Source organism: Ranitomeya imitator, chromosome 6 (assembly GCF_032444005.1).
Source record: "Ranitomeya imitator isolate aRanImi1 chromosome 6, aRanImi1.pri, whole genome shotgun sequence".
In the NCBI taxonomy this organism is placed as follows: Eukaryota; Metazoa; Chordata; class Amphibia; order Anura; family Dendrobatidae; genus Ranitomeya; species Ranitomeya imitator.
This window is the reverse complement of record NC_091287.1, coordinates 40,306,949-40,327,427: the sequence shown is the minus strand read 5'-3', so window position 1 is coordinate 40,327,427 and position 20,479 is coordinate 40,306,949. Positions and strand designations below refer to the sequence as shown.

At 42.7% G+C, this 20,479-nt stretch overlaps 1 protein-coding gene across 2 annotated transcripts in view; it reads right to left on the bottom strand.

Annotated features, from left to right (window-relative positions):
* Nucleotides 1-18,708: 18,708 nt before the first annotated feature.
* Nucleotides 18,709-20,479, bottom strand: part of MALRD1 (MAM and LDL receptor class A domain containing 1) — a 419,241-nt gene continuing 417,470 nt past the window's right edge. For both annotated transcript variants that reach the window (XM_069729529.1, XM_069729530.1), the window contains one exon: nt 18,709-19,095. In XM_069729529.1, the coding sequence (XP_069585630.1) occupies nt 19,024-19,095 (72 nt within the window). In that variant the 3' untranslated portion in view covers nt 18,709-19,023. The remainder of the gene's footprint in view (nt 19,096-20,479) is intronic.

Here is a 20,479-nt window from a genome sequence, read left to right as displayed (position 1 = left end):
TTGCAGGCTGATCACTTATATAGCATAGGGATGCAGCAACATCCCTATGCTATGCAATCTGTCAGCGCTGCACTGATAGGCAAAGTTGCTGATCATGTTCTGAGCATTATCAAGCAACTTTGCTAGCTCTGGAGACCAGGATGTCATAATGACGACATCAGGTCACCATGGCAATGATCGGACCCCAAATAGCTTGCAGCTCCACCCAAACCACACAGCAGTTAACTTTATGTCTCCCTGTATGAATGGGTCTACAAGTTGCAGAGGACGCAAAACCAGAACTGTAGCCCCACGTTGTACACAACGAGAGCGTGGCACAGCCTGGTGAAAGAAGCAGCGGCAGGAAGGCTAGACACCAATACAGATGTCACAGTCCAGCTATACATCATGGTTGCAGCAAGTCATAACAGCCAGAGGTGCTCTAATAAGAATTACAAACACTTGTGCGTGAATAATTTTGAGACTGCTGTCAGTAATTTTGTTATTTTATATCAGATTTTTGGAAATAGAAGATAGTTTATAAATTTTGTGTGGCGCCCCAGGGTCCTGGTCATCACAGTAGCATTGCTTTCCTCACGGGGAGAGCAATGTTACGTTTGGAGGCAAGAAGGGATAACTGTCTTCAGGTAAACACAAGCATGCAACACATTCACACTACAGGTCACCAGGGGGAGCTTTTAATCCTATTTACTAGGAGACTCCCCATATATATAGTAGTTTTGGAGGGAAGGAGGAGAACAGTTCTTGCCAGGAAACAGACTGGATCAGTCTGAGGCAGAGGACAGTTTACGGAGCTGTGTAGCCACAGTGCTGCAGTTCCTGGAAAGAGACATACAGAAAGCCGAATATTTTGCAGTGAGCGTGTAGGAGAGTGAAGCACAGGAGAGGATACCAGCGGGAGACCAGCCCCGAGCAGGCTGCTTCCTTCTGAGGCGCAGCGACCAGTAGCCAGAACACCAAGGTTGTAAGGGCCTCTACGACTTACATCAGAGACCGGCAGGACAGCTGAACTCCAAGTTACCTGTCTGCCTTAATACCCAGGAGGCACGGTGACACCCATAGAGCCTGGGGCGTGCTAAAGTCCCTATAAACAGGCTCAAGTCAACAGTCATACGGGTTATGCCCTATCCTATGCGGGGGACAGAGAGATAACATCTGTGAGGACCTTATCTGAAGCCATAGGCAGTAAGGGACTACAACACCTCGGCGCTAGAGGAAGGCTTTGATTTCCACCTGGGAAAGGGGACTCCTAACTTGATTCTAAGCCGGCCGGACACTGCCTGCCGTGTGATCTGGTGCCCTGGACTGTGGCTGCCTGAAGTCTTCAGTTAGCAAGGTAAAGAGACTGCAAACCAGTGTCCTCATTCCTTACTGTGCCATTCACCATCTTCCATCTATACACTGGGAGCCCTGAGGATACACTTCACCTCTGGGAAGTTATACCATCTAGCTGCCATAACATCACCCCAGACCCCCACTGACCGAATACCACAGGTGGCGTCACGAACATAAACTTTATTCCCTTTAAAGACCTTTCCCCTTTTACATGGGTGCCCAGGGCCATGGACCAGGTCGCCACAGTGACATCCCCCTGTGAATCACCGGACCCGCTACCGAGTCCCCCCATGGCCCAGGCGGGGTGACTCATTCTTGGATTCACGAACAGGATGGACTGACCCAGCAAATTGGGTCAAGTGCACCTAAAAGACTGTGCCTGAGCTGTGCTTTATTGAGAGACTGTGTAATGTAATTAGCCCCCAAAACCGCCGCCTTTAGATCACACTGTGGCGAGCAGGAGGAATGGGGCGTGTTGTCATGGGCGGAGCTTGGAAAAACGGCGCAAAAGTTGTAGCCGCCACACAGATACTATTATGACTGAAGGATATGCCCATCAACAAAAGAAATCCGCCTCCTAGTCTGGGATGGTGAGGGAAGGAGAAGAGACTGCCCAGAACAGGAAGACGCCGAAGAGAACCTGGTTGGCAAGATGGCGAGCGGAGGTCTCTCAGAGGAGTGGGAAGAAGCCCGCAGCTATCCCAACCAATTGGAGGAGGAGAAGGCCCTGTCGTCACCAATGGACCCGGAGGTTCTCAGCGCAGAGCTCGAGGAGCTATGTCGTCAGCTCCGGTGATCTTGGTACCGCTTGCAGCAGAGGAGGCCGGCAGCGGAGACGCCACGACGGCAGGTAAGAACAGCAACCCTGCCCTGGTCGCCGAGGACACCCTGCTAGCGCCCGTATATGCCCCGCCACCGCTACAACCTGGCCAGGTGTGTAGTCTCAAGTGGGAACGGCCCTGGGAGACCTTACAGACCACTGATGCCCCGCTGCAGCCGACGAGGAAGGCCCTAGACATGCAAGGGGAGTGGGTGACCTTCCGGTGGAAGCACACCAGCACTGACCTGATTGAGTTCCCCGGGAGGCCCAAACTGAAGGGGAGCAGGTGGAAACAATTAGCCGGGGAGTACCGTCGGCAGCAGGCGCTCCAGCGAGAATGAGAGGGCAAGGAGCGGCATCTCCAACATCAGGCCGCAAGAGAAAAGGACTTGCAGGCCAAGGCGCAGGCAAGGAAAGTGAGTCAGGAGGATAGAGAACCACGGAGATGTGGGACTGTGGTGGCGTTCCGCATCAACTCTGGGGCTTTATCAAAGAACCCGACCTCTACCCAGAGGTGTTTGTCACCAGGCGTGATGTGGAGGCCCACCTGTGGGAGGGATACCCAGATAGCGACCTCTACCCCGGCGACTGCGTCACCTACACCAGGCACTGGGGAGATAAAGGGTGGCATGCCCTGCATGTACACAAATGTGTGTCGAAGGTCACCAAACCACCAGCTCTTGACCTTGATCCACCACCGCAAGCAGCCCTGCTTTACTCACCAGCGCTCCCATCTGGCAAAGTGACGCCTGAACCCACTTCTGGCAGAGCACCCGTCACCATGTGCTCAAAGTCCACACACAGGTTACAATTGACCAGAGGTCAGTAAGCACTCAGACTCCTATCCGGAGCATTGATGCATTTTATGTGGTACCTGGTAACCGCACAAATCCGCATGTACTACCTTGGAAACTGCCACAGTAAAGCGAAAATTTGAACATGACTGTAAATAGTTGGAAGTTTGCCCATGATGCTAACAGTTTAAAAATGACTGCTACAATTTAAAAGTTCATTAAACCTGACCAGGTTTCTATTTAAAGGGGTCCCTCATTTAAAGGGATCCTCTGTTCACAGAGTTCATTTGTTAAAAGAACATTTGGATCATGGACGGTGAATGATTCACAAACTATCTTGTAAATAGTCTGCACCTTCTTAAAGGTGCTTCCTACTGGTTTTACAAAGAAGTTTTAAAGAGACTGCTTCTAATATTGCTGTGAAAGTGGCTTTGTTTTACAGAGACCTGAAGAAAAACCCGTTTGGCGCGGCAGGATTCCGGGTCTGGATACATGCCTTCTAGCCCGCCCAAAGCCAACGTTGAGGGTTAATGACGGGTTGCTCGCTTCGTTGCTGCAGCTATAGAGTTATTGATTGACTTGAGTATTAAATTGCACTACCTCCATATCAAAAGACTTGAATACTGTTTGCACCCTTAAAGGGAATGTTAACTTGTTGCACTTTGCTAAACTAATATCCAAAGTTAGTTAAAATTTTACTCTATATGCCAGCTAGTTAGTATATTAGTGAGTTAATATATTGAATAACAATAAAATTGAAACTTGAACTTAGTTAGTGTTATGTGCAGAAAGTAGTGAAAATGTCTAATGTTACACTTTTGAATCAGATGGACTTGATGTAGTATATCCGTAGGGGTGGGAAAACTCTGCACTTCGAATAGAATAAAAGATAATGCTTGTTTTGCACTTGAAGCCTTAAGAGATAGTATACCCGTAAGGGTTATTGCACTTCATAGTTAGTTAATTATTATACTGTTTACTATCCTCAAAAGTACGCATGCTATGTACATGTAAGTTCTTGTAACGTTCAAGCGTCCATTCCTTCCATAAAGGAAAGCTCCAGTTTGCACTATTAACTTGTTTTACATGTTTTATAGCATTTCAAGAATTGTATGTCTTTTAGCTAAAATATTGTTGTTCTTCTTTTCCCAGTCCGGGAGTACTGGATTTAATGGGGGGGGGGGAGGGTTAGGTGGCGCCTCAGAGTCCTGGTCATCACAGTAGCATTGCTTTCCTCACGGGGAGAGTGATGTTACATTCGGAGGCAAGAAGGGATAACTGTCACCAGGTAAACACAAGCATGCAACACATTCACACTACAGGCCACCAGGGGGAGCATTTGATCCTATTTACTAGGTGACTCTCCATATATATGGTAGTTTTAGAGGGAAGGAGGAGAACAGTTAATAATAAATAATAATCTTTATTTATATAGCACCAACATATTCCGCAGCGCTTTACGGTTTAACAGCTTCAAACACAACAGTCATGAGTAACAATGTTAACAATGCAATAACTAAAGCAACACAAGACGACCCTGCTCGTAAGAGCTTACAATCTACAATGAGGTGGGGAAATACAAAGTACAGGTGTGTATTTACAATGATGTATTTACAATGATGGTCCAGCCATCTTCAGGGAGTGGGGGATAGATGGAAGTAGTGAATGGGCTACACACAAAATAACTGATTAAGGAACATGATAGGCCGCTCTGAACAAATGTGTTTTGCCGGGTGGCACGATCTGCCGATAGGTGCAAACACAGCTGTGTCCATCTTCTTTGTGCTCCAGGAGATGTTTCCGGTTGCGGGATACGCTGATGTTGTTTGGTACCATGACCACAGCTGTGTTTGCACGTATCGTCAGATCGTGCCACCGGGATATTCTGGGGGATGTTCTTCTGGTTGTATGTGTGTTTATCACGGCGGATATATTTCATGTTTTTTCTTCTGTATGATTATTATTATGGGTGTTAGGTGCCGATTTGACATTGGGGATTTTGATTTTCTTTGTGTAGTATAAATTAACTCTTACATGAGAGTCAATGCGCCTCTCAGTCATTGGCCAATGACTAACATAAATTGCCTCGTTAACGACTACCCACCACCCCTGGACGAAACTTTCTATAGCGAAACGCGCGTCGGGTGTGGTGGGTCCCTGGCTCTTGGCTCCTATTAGGTAAGCACATGCTATATTTTTTATATATGGGCTCTACTGGTGATATATGTTAAGTACGGTGGGCAGTTGCGTTCTGGCATATTTTATTTATGCTCTTACACTATTGATTGTAGTTTTACTACATTTATTATGATAAATGCACTTTATATTTATTGCTTGCTTGATGGCTGCTGCCCGCAGTTCAAATTGATATAAGTTATATATATTTCTGTGATTAGATGTATAGTCCCGTTATGAATTAAGCCATTCTTTGTAGCCATACCCACCGGTCTTGTTCCTGTATTTGATCCTTGTTTTTATTTTTATTTTTGTGTTTTTATTTTTGTACATTTGATAAATAATAAAGTTTAAAGTACATAAACCAACATTGCGAGCAATAATTTTTGGTGGATTCAGTAAACATTTGGCATAACCTATGCTTTGGTGCACTGTTACTCCCTCTTATTTATATATTAAAGCCAGTCTTCTGTCTTTATTGACAGCGCTCCATTGGTAAAAGTGCGTGCTGTCTAAAAGTGCTTGCACACTGACGCTGGAAGAGTGCAGCAGCGCGCTCCAAGTGCCCAGTTTGGGTGCACACAATGTGATTGCAGGCTCATTCTGACACCTGGATCTTTTCTGTCTGCTTGCTACTCTTCCAGGGCATCAAGTGGTGGCCTTGGGTAGGCAGGAATCCGGCCTCAGTTTGTGCCCACAGCTACACTGTACACACCCACGCTGACACTTGGAGTGCGCTGCTGTACTCATCCAGAGAAAATTATTATCGTAAGCGCTCAACACGAAGTGGTTTTAGAAAGCTACTGCTCTTACTAAGTGAGCGCTGACAATCAAGACAAAAGATTGGCTTTCATGTGCAAAAATAAGGCCATAAGGGTACTCCAAGGTATAGGCCATTCCAAGGGCGCACCGAAGCCCCCTTATTTGCATATTACAAGGTCGATTATTCAGCAACTGTTAAAGGGGTTGCCGGAGTAGAATGAGAAGTCTGCAGTCACTCTGTGTGACTTCAGACTTGTTAGTCCTCCCAGCGCACGCACTGTACACTATGAGGACTCAACGAGAGCGTGGGTCAGTTATGCAACATGCATACCCCAGAACCTGTCTAATTTATAATGACAAACATGAGGATCTTCTGCAGACCTCTGGCTGTCTTGACAACCGATTGGCAACAGGGGCGTCAATAGGTGTGTCTTATGGCGCGCTTCCGGATTGCACGAGTTCAATTGCTGCTGTCAGAGATTGTCAGCGGCATTTAACATGTTAACAGCCACGGGTGGATCGTGGATCCACCCGTGGCTGTTAGAGGCACATGACAGCTGATCAGCTCAGTGCCGGAGACTGCATCAAATACAGGGAGATGGGCTTGAAAGGAATGGTGAAAAGCACACCACCACACTTTTATGAACTCTGTCTAAGAGAAAATCTGCCTTTACTCTCCTTAGCAACCAATCACAATGCATCTTTCATTTCTTATACTGCTGAGGCAAAAAGAAAGATATGTCATGATTGGATGCTATGGACACCACCACACTCTTTGGAAGCTTGGTCAAGAAAATATTCTCTGCCCAAAGCAGCCCATCACATCACAGCATCCGTTGAAGTCTAACCAATCTATTCACACAAAATCATCCACCAAAGGTCACGCAAAGGGGTTAAAGTATAGTGCAAGAAAAAGACTATGGAGTCCGTGTTCATGAAAAAAACTGTATGTGATGGAATTTTTGCATTATTTTTACTGAGTTCAGTGATCAAAAGTACATAGAAAACACCTCTTACTTTTCAACTAATGTTACCTTGCAATTTCACCCAACAGACGAACGTTTTGCTTGTGTATCGGGTGATTGACAGCCGGTTTAGAAAGACCAATAATCGGTTTCTGTGTAAATGCACCTCAAAGAGTAACTAAACTTTTGGGAATTTTTTGTTTAATGTTTTATGGCAAATAATTCTAGGCGGAATGTTGGGGAATCTGGACCACCGACGGCGACCACAGTTGAAAAGACCGTTTGGAAGAACGCACGCAAAGCTGATGCAGTAGAAAGTCAGAATCCTGTCTCCTTTGGCCAACTTTAGTCAAATGTGTATGAGTGCCTTGATGAGCGGTTAAAAGAAGCTCAAAGGCTGAACATATGTGCAGCAAGTGCAGACGTTCATTCTTTTTAGAGTTTAATTAGCCCTTTCTCTGGCGGGTTTCATAGCCGATCTGCCTTCTATAGATGTTGCGCTCACATAGTCATAGTTTGGACGCCAAATACAGCCCTGCACATAGTTGCGGCTATCAGGTTTCCAATCGATCAATATTTTATGATTTATTAACAGATGCACGTGAGAAATCTGCGTGTTTTTCTTCGACACTGCAAAAATCAGTTACATGGTAATTCATATTTAGTTGTGTCCAGAGACTGGCCAGATGGCAAAACCCGGGAAGCAGATTGGCGGGCGAACCGAGCACCGCAAAACGGAGGCAGCAGAGCTCATTTTGTGAACTCGTGTTAATATAATGTAGCGATGAGTTATTTGTAGACGTTAATGGGAATAAAGAGGAAAAACACTCCATTATTTAATTCAGTCCAGATTAACAATTCCACCAGGGGCGTAGCTATTACACAAAGGTGCAAAATAGACTCTTTGTGTGCGGCTTAGTCTGTATGTTAACAGTAAGTATGTATTTAATGTGTTTTCTGAAAAATGATGCAAATAACCCTTTAAGGGCTTTTTTCCTAGAAGCAGTATGACTTTATTCTACTGGGATTGAGGCAAGAACAGCACAGTGTCCGGGGGGAAAAAAAAGTCACTTACCAGGTAGTATCCAGTAGCTCCTGTGTGTAGACTTCTTTGCCTATTCCAGAAATGTTGGAGCTCACTTCACCTCTGGCACCACCTGGCTCCACATCTGTTGGTGTTCCCAACATGTACACATTGTTTCTCCAAAAGGGAGACTTAAATCTTGCAGTACTTTTCTGTTCCTCCCCCCATTTCATTGTAAATCTATTTTTTTCTTCACATTTTGTGTCTTTATTTGTGTGTTGTGTTGCAGTGAAACTTCTTTGAAACGACCATCCAAGATTGTATGTTGCTTGTATATTATACAGTATATTACATGATGCAACTCAGTGTCGTAACTGGAAGTTCACAAGCTCCAATGCAAAATCTCCAATAGGGCCCCCAATTATCAAAAGTCCTTATTAATACTAGTCTTCTCATATGGGTCCACTGGGCCTTTTATGACCCTCTAAACTCCAGTGTTGGGTGCGATTACAACCCCTAATCCCATAACACAGCTCTTAACTTCCTCTGTGGTGGGATGCAGGACAGTTGGGCTCCGCTAGAACCAGGTAATGATGTTACTCCACACTACCGCTATACTGATGAAAATGGCAGAAGATAAAATAGGTCAGGCGCGGCTCTGTATAGAAGCAGGGTGTGCACAGAGGAGAAAGATAAATTAGGCACTTGAATTCATTTCATGATAACTCAGAGAGGTAGGGGCAGTCAGGAGGGGGTGGAGGGGTCCACAGCACTAAGGAGAAGAACATTCTGCTGGAAAATTTAGTTTAAGCAGTTAAGAATAGGACCACCCATTCTGCTATATGAAGATGGACACATTGACAAGCAGATAGCAATAGGCAATATTTTCATATCTAACAGATCAGTAGCGTGAAACTGCAAATGCAGCTCTGTTGGTACATATAGCAGAAGATAATCTTCTGCAATATGCATCAATAGAGTGGCATTTGCAATTTCACATTACTGATCTGTCTGCAGCAGGCAATAAATATCTCAACTAATCTAAGTCCTAGTCTACAGAGCCCTGTACTGCAGTATATCTCTCCACTCAGCCCTTGAATGCAACACATCCTGCTGTATATCACTCCTTTCTATCCCCTGTATATACAGCCCATCCCACAGCATATCTCTCCTTTCTGTCCCCTCTATATATGGACAAACCTGCAATAAATGTTTAGTTTCTGTCCCTTCTATATACATCCCATCCTGCAATATCTATTCTCTCAACCCCCCTGTATACAGCTCTATTCTGCAGTACATTGCTCCTCTTACTTACCAGCACACACACTGCTGCTACCTGGTATAAGCTTTGCACCGTAATGAAGGAGGATGCATGACTTTCCATGACATCATCCTTCACAGTAAAAGCTCCAGTCTAGATGGAGCACAGACTTGCTGGCAAGATCTCAGCTGAGAGCTAGACTGAACTACGCAGGATCGCCCAAACCTTAAAGGGGTTTTGCGCTTTGGAATGTCCTAGAAATCTAATTTCATGATAATAAAAATGTCTCCCCACTAATACCTCCAGTAACTATGATTTGTGTGAAAATATAGAAGCAAGTGTTCAATTTCCGTGCAGCGCCATCACAGGCGAAAGAATCCATCGCAGAATTATCATCGAATAAATTACTGGAATACTATTGCTTAACTCTAAACCACTCTTTTTAATAATCTGTGATGTAGTATATGTAGAAAGTTTGAAAAATAAGTATAATTAAGAGTACAGAGGAATTTTGCTACCTAGAAATCCAGTGCCCAGAGTGGCACCTGGCTAGAGATGGCATTATTAATAGGAGTCGGTACCAACCTTTTTTTATCACTTCTGGTTCATCTGAGCACTACTGCACTTGTAAGTCCCAAATGTCTTCATTTCTTGGAGTTGGGGTTAACCTCCTGTGTTGGTAGCATCTTGAGCCTTAATATTGATTACCAGTATTATTATAGAAAATAAAATCTTTGATGTAGTACATGTAGAAAATTTGCAAAATTAGCGAAATATGGGGTAAATGGGATTATTGCTGTCCAGGTCGAATGCGTAAGGCAGCACCAATAATGGTCATTTTTTTCCTTTGCCCCTCACTAGGTTTCATGTGAAATCCAATGCACTTAAAAATCTCAATTTTTGGCTGTGGAGTATATTTCTTAAGGAATTAAGGTTAACCTGTTCTGTTGTAGTGTCACTGAGACTCTGTATCTTGTTAGCAGCAACATTACAGAAAATAAAATGTTTGTGAAGTTTTTTTTTAAATGACTATAATCAGGGGTAGAAGAGGATTTTGTTGCTAAGGAACTAGAGGGCCAGTGCCTACGGCGGCACCAGGCAGCCGGCGGCACAGGTAATTGTTTGGCTTTTTATGTTTACCCTGCACTCATTGGACTTTAGGTGACTACCAATGCACTTGAAGACTGATATTTTTGGCTGTGGAATACATTTCTTGTGGAGTTGGGGTTAATTTCCACTGTTTGTAGTATCAGTGAGGCTCATTATCGCGTTATCATTATTGTTATTGAAAATAAAAGCCTTTTTTATCATGAACGTTTCTAAGATGAATGAGTAATTATATTTCTCAGTTTTTACATCTGATAATACATTCTTGAATCAGTTTCACACAAGAGACACCAGTTGTGGTTCACTGGGCCGGCACCATCAGATTTATTGTAGTAGAAAGCACTGAGGGAATATTTTCTTCAATATTTTAGCATTCTGTATCCATAGCGATTAGAAAAACTATTTTCCCAAGGGCGATAGTTTGCAAGTTTATCACCAATGACTGGAGCTAAAGTTCAGCATTTCTCTTCGGAGAATGGAAAATCATTCGAGCTTGAGTCGCTGCAAGAATGTAAATATCTGCGTATGAAATTCTCTGTTTTAGGAAATTATGAGATCATTAGGAACTCATAAGTACATCCCAAATCAACCATACCAAAATTGGGGGAGATTTATTCCAGAATTCTGGAAAATCAAAATAAATGCGGTATGTATAAAATCTGTTGTGCAAGTTTTTTGGCGTCCGATGTTCACAAATTTTGGCACGTTCTGACAGTGTTTCAAAAGTGGTTGTTAGCTTTGAAAATGAGGCTTGAGACCAACTTATGAATTTTTTTAAAAAGTCGCATAAAAATGTCGCACACTCATTCCAGCTGTCATTATCGTACGAAATAGACTAACATTTCTATACAGAAGTGTAATATCGTAAGAGGCATCAAGTTAATCAAACGTCTGATAAATTTGGAGCAAATAATGGCAACGTAGCTACATGGAAGAATCATCTCATAGCAGCTTCCTCTGTCCGTGTCTTCTTTAGTTTATTTTGTGGTTTAGAAACTATGGACGGAATTCATCAAGACTGGCGTTTTGGTGCACCACTCTTAATCCAGTGCTCCTTGGATCTTGAAGCACCAAAACCATAAAAGAGTAAATATGCTTTAAAGTAATTTTTAGATTAAGATGTCTGTAACAATGTGTCACCCCAGTAGGCCTCCATGGACCATAATGTGATTGGGCCTCCATTAGTATCCCTTGTCCTGCATCATGTGCATCTTTTTTCATCTCTGCAGGGGGCCTCCCTGATACACAACATTACAGACTGCCCGGAGACAAGATTTCAGGGACCTTTTTTGACTCTTTGAATTTAAGGTACCAGGTGTTTATTTAACGCAAACATTTACAACATTTTTGAGCCAAAACATACCTTGCAAAAATTGGACAACTTTTTCAAGCCAGAAAACCTTGATAAATTCCTTTTTTTGGCCATGTCCATGTGTAAAAAACAAAACAAAAAAAAAAACCACCACTTTTCATCCAATAAAAAAGTTCATCTGTTTGCAATCCGTACAGTATTTATTTTTATACTTCAGCAGTGAAAAACATTTATAAGAGCAAAAGCAGTTTCTTAAGTTAATAATTGCAAAATATCTGAAAAAAATTGGATACTATGGATTGATACCTATGGGATCTGATTTTTGTGCATCCATAGAAGTGAATGGATAAGTCTCATCCGAAATGCGGAAGAAGTGAATGCTGCAATACTTTTTCATTTGGACACTTGGTACAGCGTAATTGAATAACATTGGTTTAATGATGTCCATGTAATGTCAGTTTTTTTCCACAGACATCAGAAAAAATGGTCATGTGAAGGTAGCCTTAAAGTGGGTCTGTTACCCTCAAAACTTAAATTGAGCATTTTAGACCTTTATATAGGGGTAGGGGATTTAGCTCCTATGAAAATCATATAAACTGTTGATTTTAGAAAATTTGTTCAGTAGAAAAACTTTTTGTTTACATATGTACTGTGTGTGGGGTGGCTTCAGTGCATCCTTGGGTTGTCCAAGTACTTAGTCCCCTATTCCGTCCCCGTGATTACTATTCTCTGCCCCTCCTCTTATGATGATTGACAGCATTCGCTTTGGAGCGCTGCTTGATTTAAATCCACAGCACTGCACATACCAACAATGCAGGAGCTTAGAGAAAATGCAGCGCTAGTGAATGCAGGGACCGATCTCACATCCGTCTCTTGTGTGAAGTGGCTACTCGTTGCACACTGGCAGTATTTACACATGCTGTTTTGGTGCAGTTTTCAGTTACAGTTTTACAGTAAATATGGAGATTACATATTCAGATTACTTGCATAATCATAGAACATATGGCATCAGTGTATCATCAGCATTGCTCCTCACTGTTCCTCCTCCCTGCTGCTGCTGAAATCTCACACTGCTCAGTACCAGCTGCAGCTGTCAGCCATGCTGGTTGGGCAGAGATTGAACACATGTGTGAATCTTGAGCTATAGCTATACCCTAGCTACTCTGACATGGATTTTCAAAGTAAAAATATTAGGCTACTGAGGTCCAATAGATCTATTTATTAATGTATGCAGTTTGTTTTGTGAGATCTGGTGCCAGATTCTTTTCCGCATGTTATCATGAATAATGCTTCACCTTGTAAAAAGCTGTTATGAACATTTACACAATCACACACAGGTAACGGACAAAGGGAAGTTCATCCAAGGGAGACGTCGCACCTACAATCTGGTTCCTGTGCAGACTAGAAAGGCTGTAGCCACACAACTAAAACACCACCTTGGACCTCTAACTCCCTAAAAGCCTGTCAAGGGGTTTTTATTACTTCCTGAGAAACCAGGGGGGAGGCTGCAACACACTGCCAACAAGGGGAGAGGAAAGTGTGAAGTAAGAAACGAAAACCTAGGGTGAGAAGCCAAAACAATTTCATATAAGGTAGAGAAGGAAAAATAAGGAGAAAGAAAATAAAAGGAAAAAGTAACCTTCCAGAAACCTAACATTGGTAGAAGGAAAAGATGCAGCGAAGAAAAGCAAACTGACTCACTGCAGGTGTATAACTGGAATTTACCAAACAAGATAAATTCCTTAGCTGAAGGGGCTTGAACTCCTTGAGCACACATCCAGCAAAAGTTATAGCCAGCAAGGAAATGCAGTGAAGGGTGAACATATTAAACCCCACCCAAAATGTGATGGAACAAACCAAAATGGAAAAATGAAAAACATCTGGAGAGAAGCAAACCAAGAAGGTAAAACAAAGACAATTGAAACCAACAGCATTTGAAGTGAAGAAAGGGCAATAGCTCAGCAGACAGAGGAACCGACTATGCGAAGCAACAGATCACTGGTTGAATACCTAAACAGTGGCATGACTAATGCCTTAATATGTCACCAGTAGGATTTTATGGTTATCTGTTATGCCTGTAATTATAGAATTCTACAATTAATGTCATATATCCAAGATTTTATCTCCTGGAAGTAATGAATAGAGGGAAGATTATCCATCCTCTCAATGTAAACCTCATATGGTGGCATATAAATTGCTTTGGGGGCTGTAATAAATATTTGCAGCTGCACAGACTTTGTGTGCCACCATTTTCTCAATTACGGTGTGTGCTGTTGTGAATTCTGTGGCTGAGTTCACTTCTGTGGTCACAAGTGGTATTGCAGTCTCTGGGCTTCCTCCCTCAGGTGTTTTGGTGAGCTCGTTGGCTGCCTTGCTATTTAGCTCCACCTGAGTCTGTCTTCCTTGCTCCTTGTCAATGTTCCAGTGTTGGATCTGAGCTACTGCATCTTTCCTTGGGCCTGCTGCTCTGCTAGATAAGTGCTTCTAGTTTGTTTTCTGTTTTTTTCTGTCCAGCTTGCTATTGTCTTTTGCTGGAAGCTCTGAGAAGCAGAGGGGTGCACCGCCGTGCTGTTAGTTCGGCACGGTGGGTCTTTTTGCCCCTTTGCGTGGTTTTCGTTTTAGGGTTTTTTGTAGACTGCATAGTTCTCTTTGCTATCCTCGCTCTGTCTAGAATATCGGGCCTCACTTTGCTGAATCTATTTCATTCCTACGTTTGTCTTTTCATCTTGCTAACAGTCATTATATGTGGGGGGCTGCCTATTCCTTTGGGGTATTTCTCTGAGGTAAGTCAGGCTTGTATTTCTATCTTCAGGCTAGTCAGCTCCTCAGGCAGTGCCGAGTTGCATAGGTAGTTGTTAGGCGCAATCCACTGCTGCTTATAGTTGTGTGAGGATAGATCAGGTACTGCAGTCTACAGAGATTCCACGTCTCAGAGCTCGTCCTATTGTTTTTGGTTATTGCCAGATCTCTGTATGTGCGCTGATTACTGCACGCTGTGTTGCCTGATTGCCAGCCATAACAGTACTGTTATGGCTGGCAATCAGGCAACACAGCGTGCAGTAATCAGCGCACATACAGAGATCTGGCAATAACCAAAAACAATAGGACGAGCTCTGAGACGTGGAATCTCTGTAGACTGCAGTACCTGATCTATCCTCACACAACTATAAGCAGCAGTGGATTGCGCCTAACAACTACTGCAATACCACTTGTGACCACAGAAGTGAACTCAGCCACAGAATTCACAACAGTGTGCATGAGGCTTAACATTACTATCATTTCCATTGACAGCTTTGGTTTATTTACATATATTGTTATGAAGTATGAGCGACCGATACTATCAGATATTCACACAGCGGTAGATTTATCTCACTTCCTTTACACTTGTACAGTTTATTTTCTGCAGATTCTTTTTAATCACACTGAAATTTTTGGCACAATTTCTATAGTAAATAATTGTGAGCGGAGTTTTTGTCGCTGCAGAACGACTAAATGGATGGCTGCCCGGAAGCCCTTGCTTTGTCTCCGTGCTGGTATCTGGTTGGCGACTTCATCATGTAAGCTCGGTACTTCTCGCTGCTATCGGCTGTGCATCAGGGATGCTGTAACTCATCGTTTCACAAATGGGATTGTTAATTCTTGGCTGTAGCTTACAGACTGCATTACAAACTGAGTGGCGCGTCACAGCAGGGAACAAATGTTCGTTTGCTGACAGCTACATGTGTACATGACTTTTTGGACAGTACTTTAAATAAAATGTTACAAGGGTGTTATATTTTAAGAAGGGAGCATTCTCCATGCGGCCACTGTGTAAACAACCAGTCAGTAATAGTTAGAAATAGCTTTGGCTTTTAGCCTATTAACTTGAAAAACGATAAAGGTTTGCACCATGATTTACCAAGAATGATTTCTCTAGAACATTGAAACTGTATTACTGCCATAGAAAATGGGAAAAAATAAAAAATAGACCACTATTTAATGTATACATGAAATATTCATCTGCAAAATTGCTATGAAAAATACAGTAAACAAAAAGGTACTAATATATGTGAGCCCAACTGCCACGTCATGGCGTCCTTCAAAAGTTGGGTCCCTGTCCTGATATGTCACCTATCCTGGGCAAAAAAACCTACAAAAAAAGCATATCACTTGAAAAATGATAAACAATCTATGTGCCAAGCACATTCTTTTGCTGTATTTTCCATAGTTATTTTCCAGATTAGTATTTCATATATGCATTATATAGCATTTTTTTTTTACTTATTCCTATTTTCTATGGCAGTAATGCAGTTTCAATGTTCTAGAGTAATCATTCTTGGTAAATCTTGGTGCAACCTTTATCATTTTTCATGTTATATGCTTTTTGTGGTTGACACCTATTCACACTAGCTTGGATGTCTTTTTCTCTATTTGTATCAAACCCTTTTTGGACATGTGCACTCCCACTCCCATCAGCCACAGGTGATATTAAGTAGTTAGCTGGTCCATTCCTGCCCCATAAATTGTGGGCTTTTTTTCCCAGGAGAGGTGACATATCAGGACCCAACTTTTGAAAAACTCCTTGACGTGGCAGTTGGGCTCACATATATTGGCCAATCTGTGTGCTAAGTATCTTATTGTCTACTGTATTTTTCATAGCAATTTTGCAGATGAATATTTCATATAGACATTAAATAGCGCTTTTTTTTTTCTTTTTTCCTATTTTCTATGGCAGCTATTAGCCTATTGCCAGGTTAAACTGTGCATATTTCACAGTTCGTATATGTTCCACAATGCCCGCTCTGACAGTGGGTCTCCAAACCCAAACCTTCAGCCACGTAGACCCCTATAAGGCTGGAATTTGAGGTTGGGATGCAGTCCGTCTACTGACCATGAAATATGCTCGCGTTAATCCAGCATTTAAGTTGACAGGATGGGGAAATGTGAGAACTACTAAGGATCCAAACAATTAGTTTCATTCATCCTAGGATTCCTATGCATTAAAAACATTTGTAACTTTGCAACTAGTCTTTACTTTTAAAATATGTCATCATATGGCAACAGAATAGATAACACAACATGCAACACAGGTCAGTGCGTTATATTACAATGAGATCTTCAAGGGAGGGAGTCAACGCTCAACAGCTCCTCTACAGGGACTAGGCCCCAGCAATGTCATTCACATGATGTAACACCTACTGACTATGCCTCATGCAATGACATGACATTGCGAGGCCTTATGATCAGTGGTCTTTGGAAGGAAACTTATACAAACATGGCGAGAACATACAAACTCTTTGTAGATGTTGTTCTTGGTGGGATTTGAACCCAGGACTCCAGCGCTGCAAATCAACAGTGCTAACCACTGAGTCACTGTGCTAACCCATATTAAATGTTAAATTCGACAAGTCAAATAGATAATTGGCGGTCCTTTAGCGCTCCTTGTTGGTTATTGTAAACCTAGGATTATTCTGAAATATTTAGTTGCTGCTGTGTGTGGGAAAGGGAGGGAGACTGTTCCGGCATAGACCATAGACAGACTGTCAGTATCATGGATGATCTGATTACTGATCCCATTATTAAGGCTCGGAAAACATGAGGGGTCATCATCAGAACACAAATGAAGACCCTCCGATTATTTTGTAGCAGCAGGCACAGAGCTGGGGATGCTTCGGTGGGGCAGCACGGTGGCTCAGTGGTTAGCACTGTAGCCTTGCAGCGTTGGGGTCTTGAGTTAAAATCCCAACTGCAAGGAGTTTGTATGTTCTCCCTGTGTTCCCGTGGGTTTCCTCCAGGTTCTCTGGTTTCCTCCCGCATTCCAAAGACATACTGATAGGGAATCTAGATTGTGAGCCCCATCGGGGACAGCGATGATAATGTGTGCAAACTCTAAAGCGCTGCGGAATATGTTAACGCCATATAAAAATAAGAACATCTAAGCCAGTAATGACACTCCTTCTACTGTAGAGCTGAGCTCCGGAATAATAGAAAAGTATAGACAAAGGCTACAAGGTTGAAAATGGCATAAAAATGTATTTGTACAGGTAACATTATGGTTGGGAATAACGCACAGGGATAATCGGTGCAGTGCTTCTGAATGGGGAAAACATATCCGCCAGGAATTCTGCTTCGACGGAAGCCGACCTCAGTACTAGCTGAAAACTATCGATGAAGCCTGTAAAAGGGGAAATCTGCATACAAAAAAAGTATTAGTAAATACAGAGATAATGACATCATATGCAATCTGGGGATAGGATGGCAAGGAAAAAGGGCACAACAATAAAGCCCAAAGGTAACCCCCAATATTCGTATGGACAATTACAGGTCAAACTGCATGACTCAATAAGAAAAAAATCAAAAGCACCAACAGTTTTTTTGTCCAAAATATCAAAAATACTTTATTATCATGAAAATATTAAACAGATTCAGGGAGAGCATAGGGGGACATGCAGCAATGCGGCACGGAAATGCCCAATGAAAGCAGTGGACAGCGCATAAATCATGTATGTAAACCAAGGGTTCCATCATAAATAGCCATAGTATGGCTGGTACACCGCTCAGCCATTACCAAATATATACCCATAGTTAAATATTCAGGTGACAATCTATATATAACAACACAGGCATAACACAGGGAAAAATATGGCTAAAAACATACCGAGATGTGCACACCAGTCACCGTGCCGTCCACAGCTGACCCCGACGCGCGTTTCGGATTGAAACCTTCCTCAGGAGGTGTATAAAAGTATTATACAGGTAATAATGTGGTAATAAGGCATACTGTATAGGAATACATCAGTGCAGTGCTTCTGAGTTTGGAAAAAAATCTAAGCCAGTAATGCTGCTCCTTCCAAAGCTGTGCTCAGGAATAACTGAAAATTATAGAGGAAGTCTGCAAAAGGAAAATCTGCATAAAAAATATTCCAAACAGGTAACGTTATTGTTGGGAATAATGTACAAGAATACGATGGCGCAGTGCTTCTGAGCGCGGGACAACATCTGAGCCAGGAATTCTGCTTCTTCCAGAGATGACCTCAACCTGAAAATTAAGTATGGTGCAAAATTGCTCTAAAAATGTATAATACGGGTCACACTGTTGTCGGGAATACTATAGAAAAATACAAGGGTGCAGCGCTTCCGAGTGTGGCTTCAAGAAACCCAAACCACACATGAAGGTTTACATAAGATTTATTTATTACAGCCTGTGCCATACCAATCCAATATCAACCATGTATAGAAATATAATAAAGGGAGATGAATTTCTTCCATGTGGTAATGTTTGGCCCCGAGAATATCTGCCAGTAACACATGCACTCACTGATGCCGGTGGCGTGTACTAATATCCGCCGCGCAGAAACCATTTATTACCTACTTTGTCTGTCTGGAACAGCAGGTGGTATTTACATTAACAATCGCCGGAGCTGTAAATGATATTATAATTTATCTCTCGGAAATTTCGACACGGAACGAGATGACGGTGACATGAAAATTACAGGTTTCCTTCTTTTTTGCCGTATAGAGGGTTGGAGAATGAGCAGGCCTTCACCTCTTTCCGAGAATCCTAGGAAATACAAGATATGAATAGAAAGAAGACATTTTCGTTAGAATGTCATACAAATAATATCTACAGTATATGAAAAGAGCGAACGGTGTATGATTAGATACTAGGAAAAAAAATAGCGCTGGTATTTCAGTAGTATTTGTCCTACTTAAGGAAATATTTATATTCCTAATCAAAATAATTCTTTAGTATTTTGTTCCTGTGCTATTCCTCCTGGAAATGTATTAATAAATTCAAAACCAGGGGTGAGGAGTGTATATTAATGTGAAAAATGAACTTTTTTTGAATTTACCAAATGGCTGCAATGAAACAAAGAGTGAAAAATGTAAAGAGTTCTGAATACTTTCCGCACCCACTGTATGTACGAACACGCTTTTTTTGCCCAGTTGTCAGTGTATTATTGCATTTCCAGGAGGAACACCAGAGGAATGTCACAAGTTCTAAGAAAATATACTGCAAAATAGATACAAGAATGCAAAAATATATTGAAACAGGCATGTCGTTTCAGGAATGGGGTCACCATGCCTTCCTTCAGCGAGTGCAGTGAAGCCGGAAACGTTCTCCCCAACTTCTACGGTGCATGGCCAGAAAGGCATAATGAAGCCATTCCAGAGATTACGTGGCCAAGACGTCGCTCATGGCTCAGTGGGCATGATTACAGCATCTGAAACCAGACTAGTTTGAGTTAAGTGACATTTACCCAGACTATTCCTAGCCAACACGACCGGTTCCCTTTAATGATCCCTGGAGGTCTGACTTCTAGGACTCCCACCGATCCTGAAGGTGAAGGGTCCACAGTGCTGTTTCATTGCACTTCACACGTTTTCCTAGGCACAAGAGCACTTACCCCACGGCAGCACCGCTCCATTAAAGGTTATGTGCTGCTGATTCCTGCACAGCCAGGATGCCGGTAGTGCCGCTGCGCAGGAAAAAACTATAAGGCTGCTTCCACATTGCGCTTTTTTCCACATTTGTGAGTCTGAGCTTGCGTCCTAACCCCTCTGCAAAATGGGATTCGGACATATGTGCCAACATCGACAGGGTTGTAGACTATAATGGTGCCAGCATCATTTTCGGCCATGTACACCTACTAGAGGCTGGCACCCAGATGAAGTCTACAATGAATGCGTGTCCACCTCCAGTAGGCGTGTACGCCAAAAAATGATGAGCGCACACTGGCTCTACCGGCACCCAATAGTCTATAGCCCCGTTGGCACATACGTCACGTGGTGGTTTGACATGTGTCACATACAGACCCGTGGAAGCGCAGAGAGAGCGCGAAACGGCCATCGTCCATACATTGCTCGCAGAGCTCCTTGTTCAATCTCCCGGCCATGATGTTTTAATGAACATTCAATAAAGACAAGTCAAGTTCCAGTTCAGT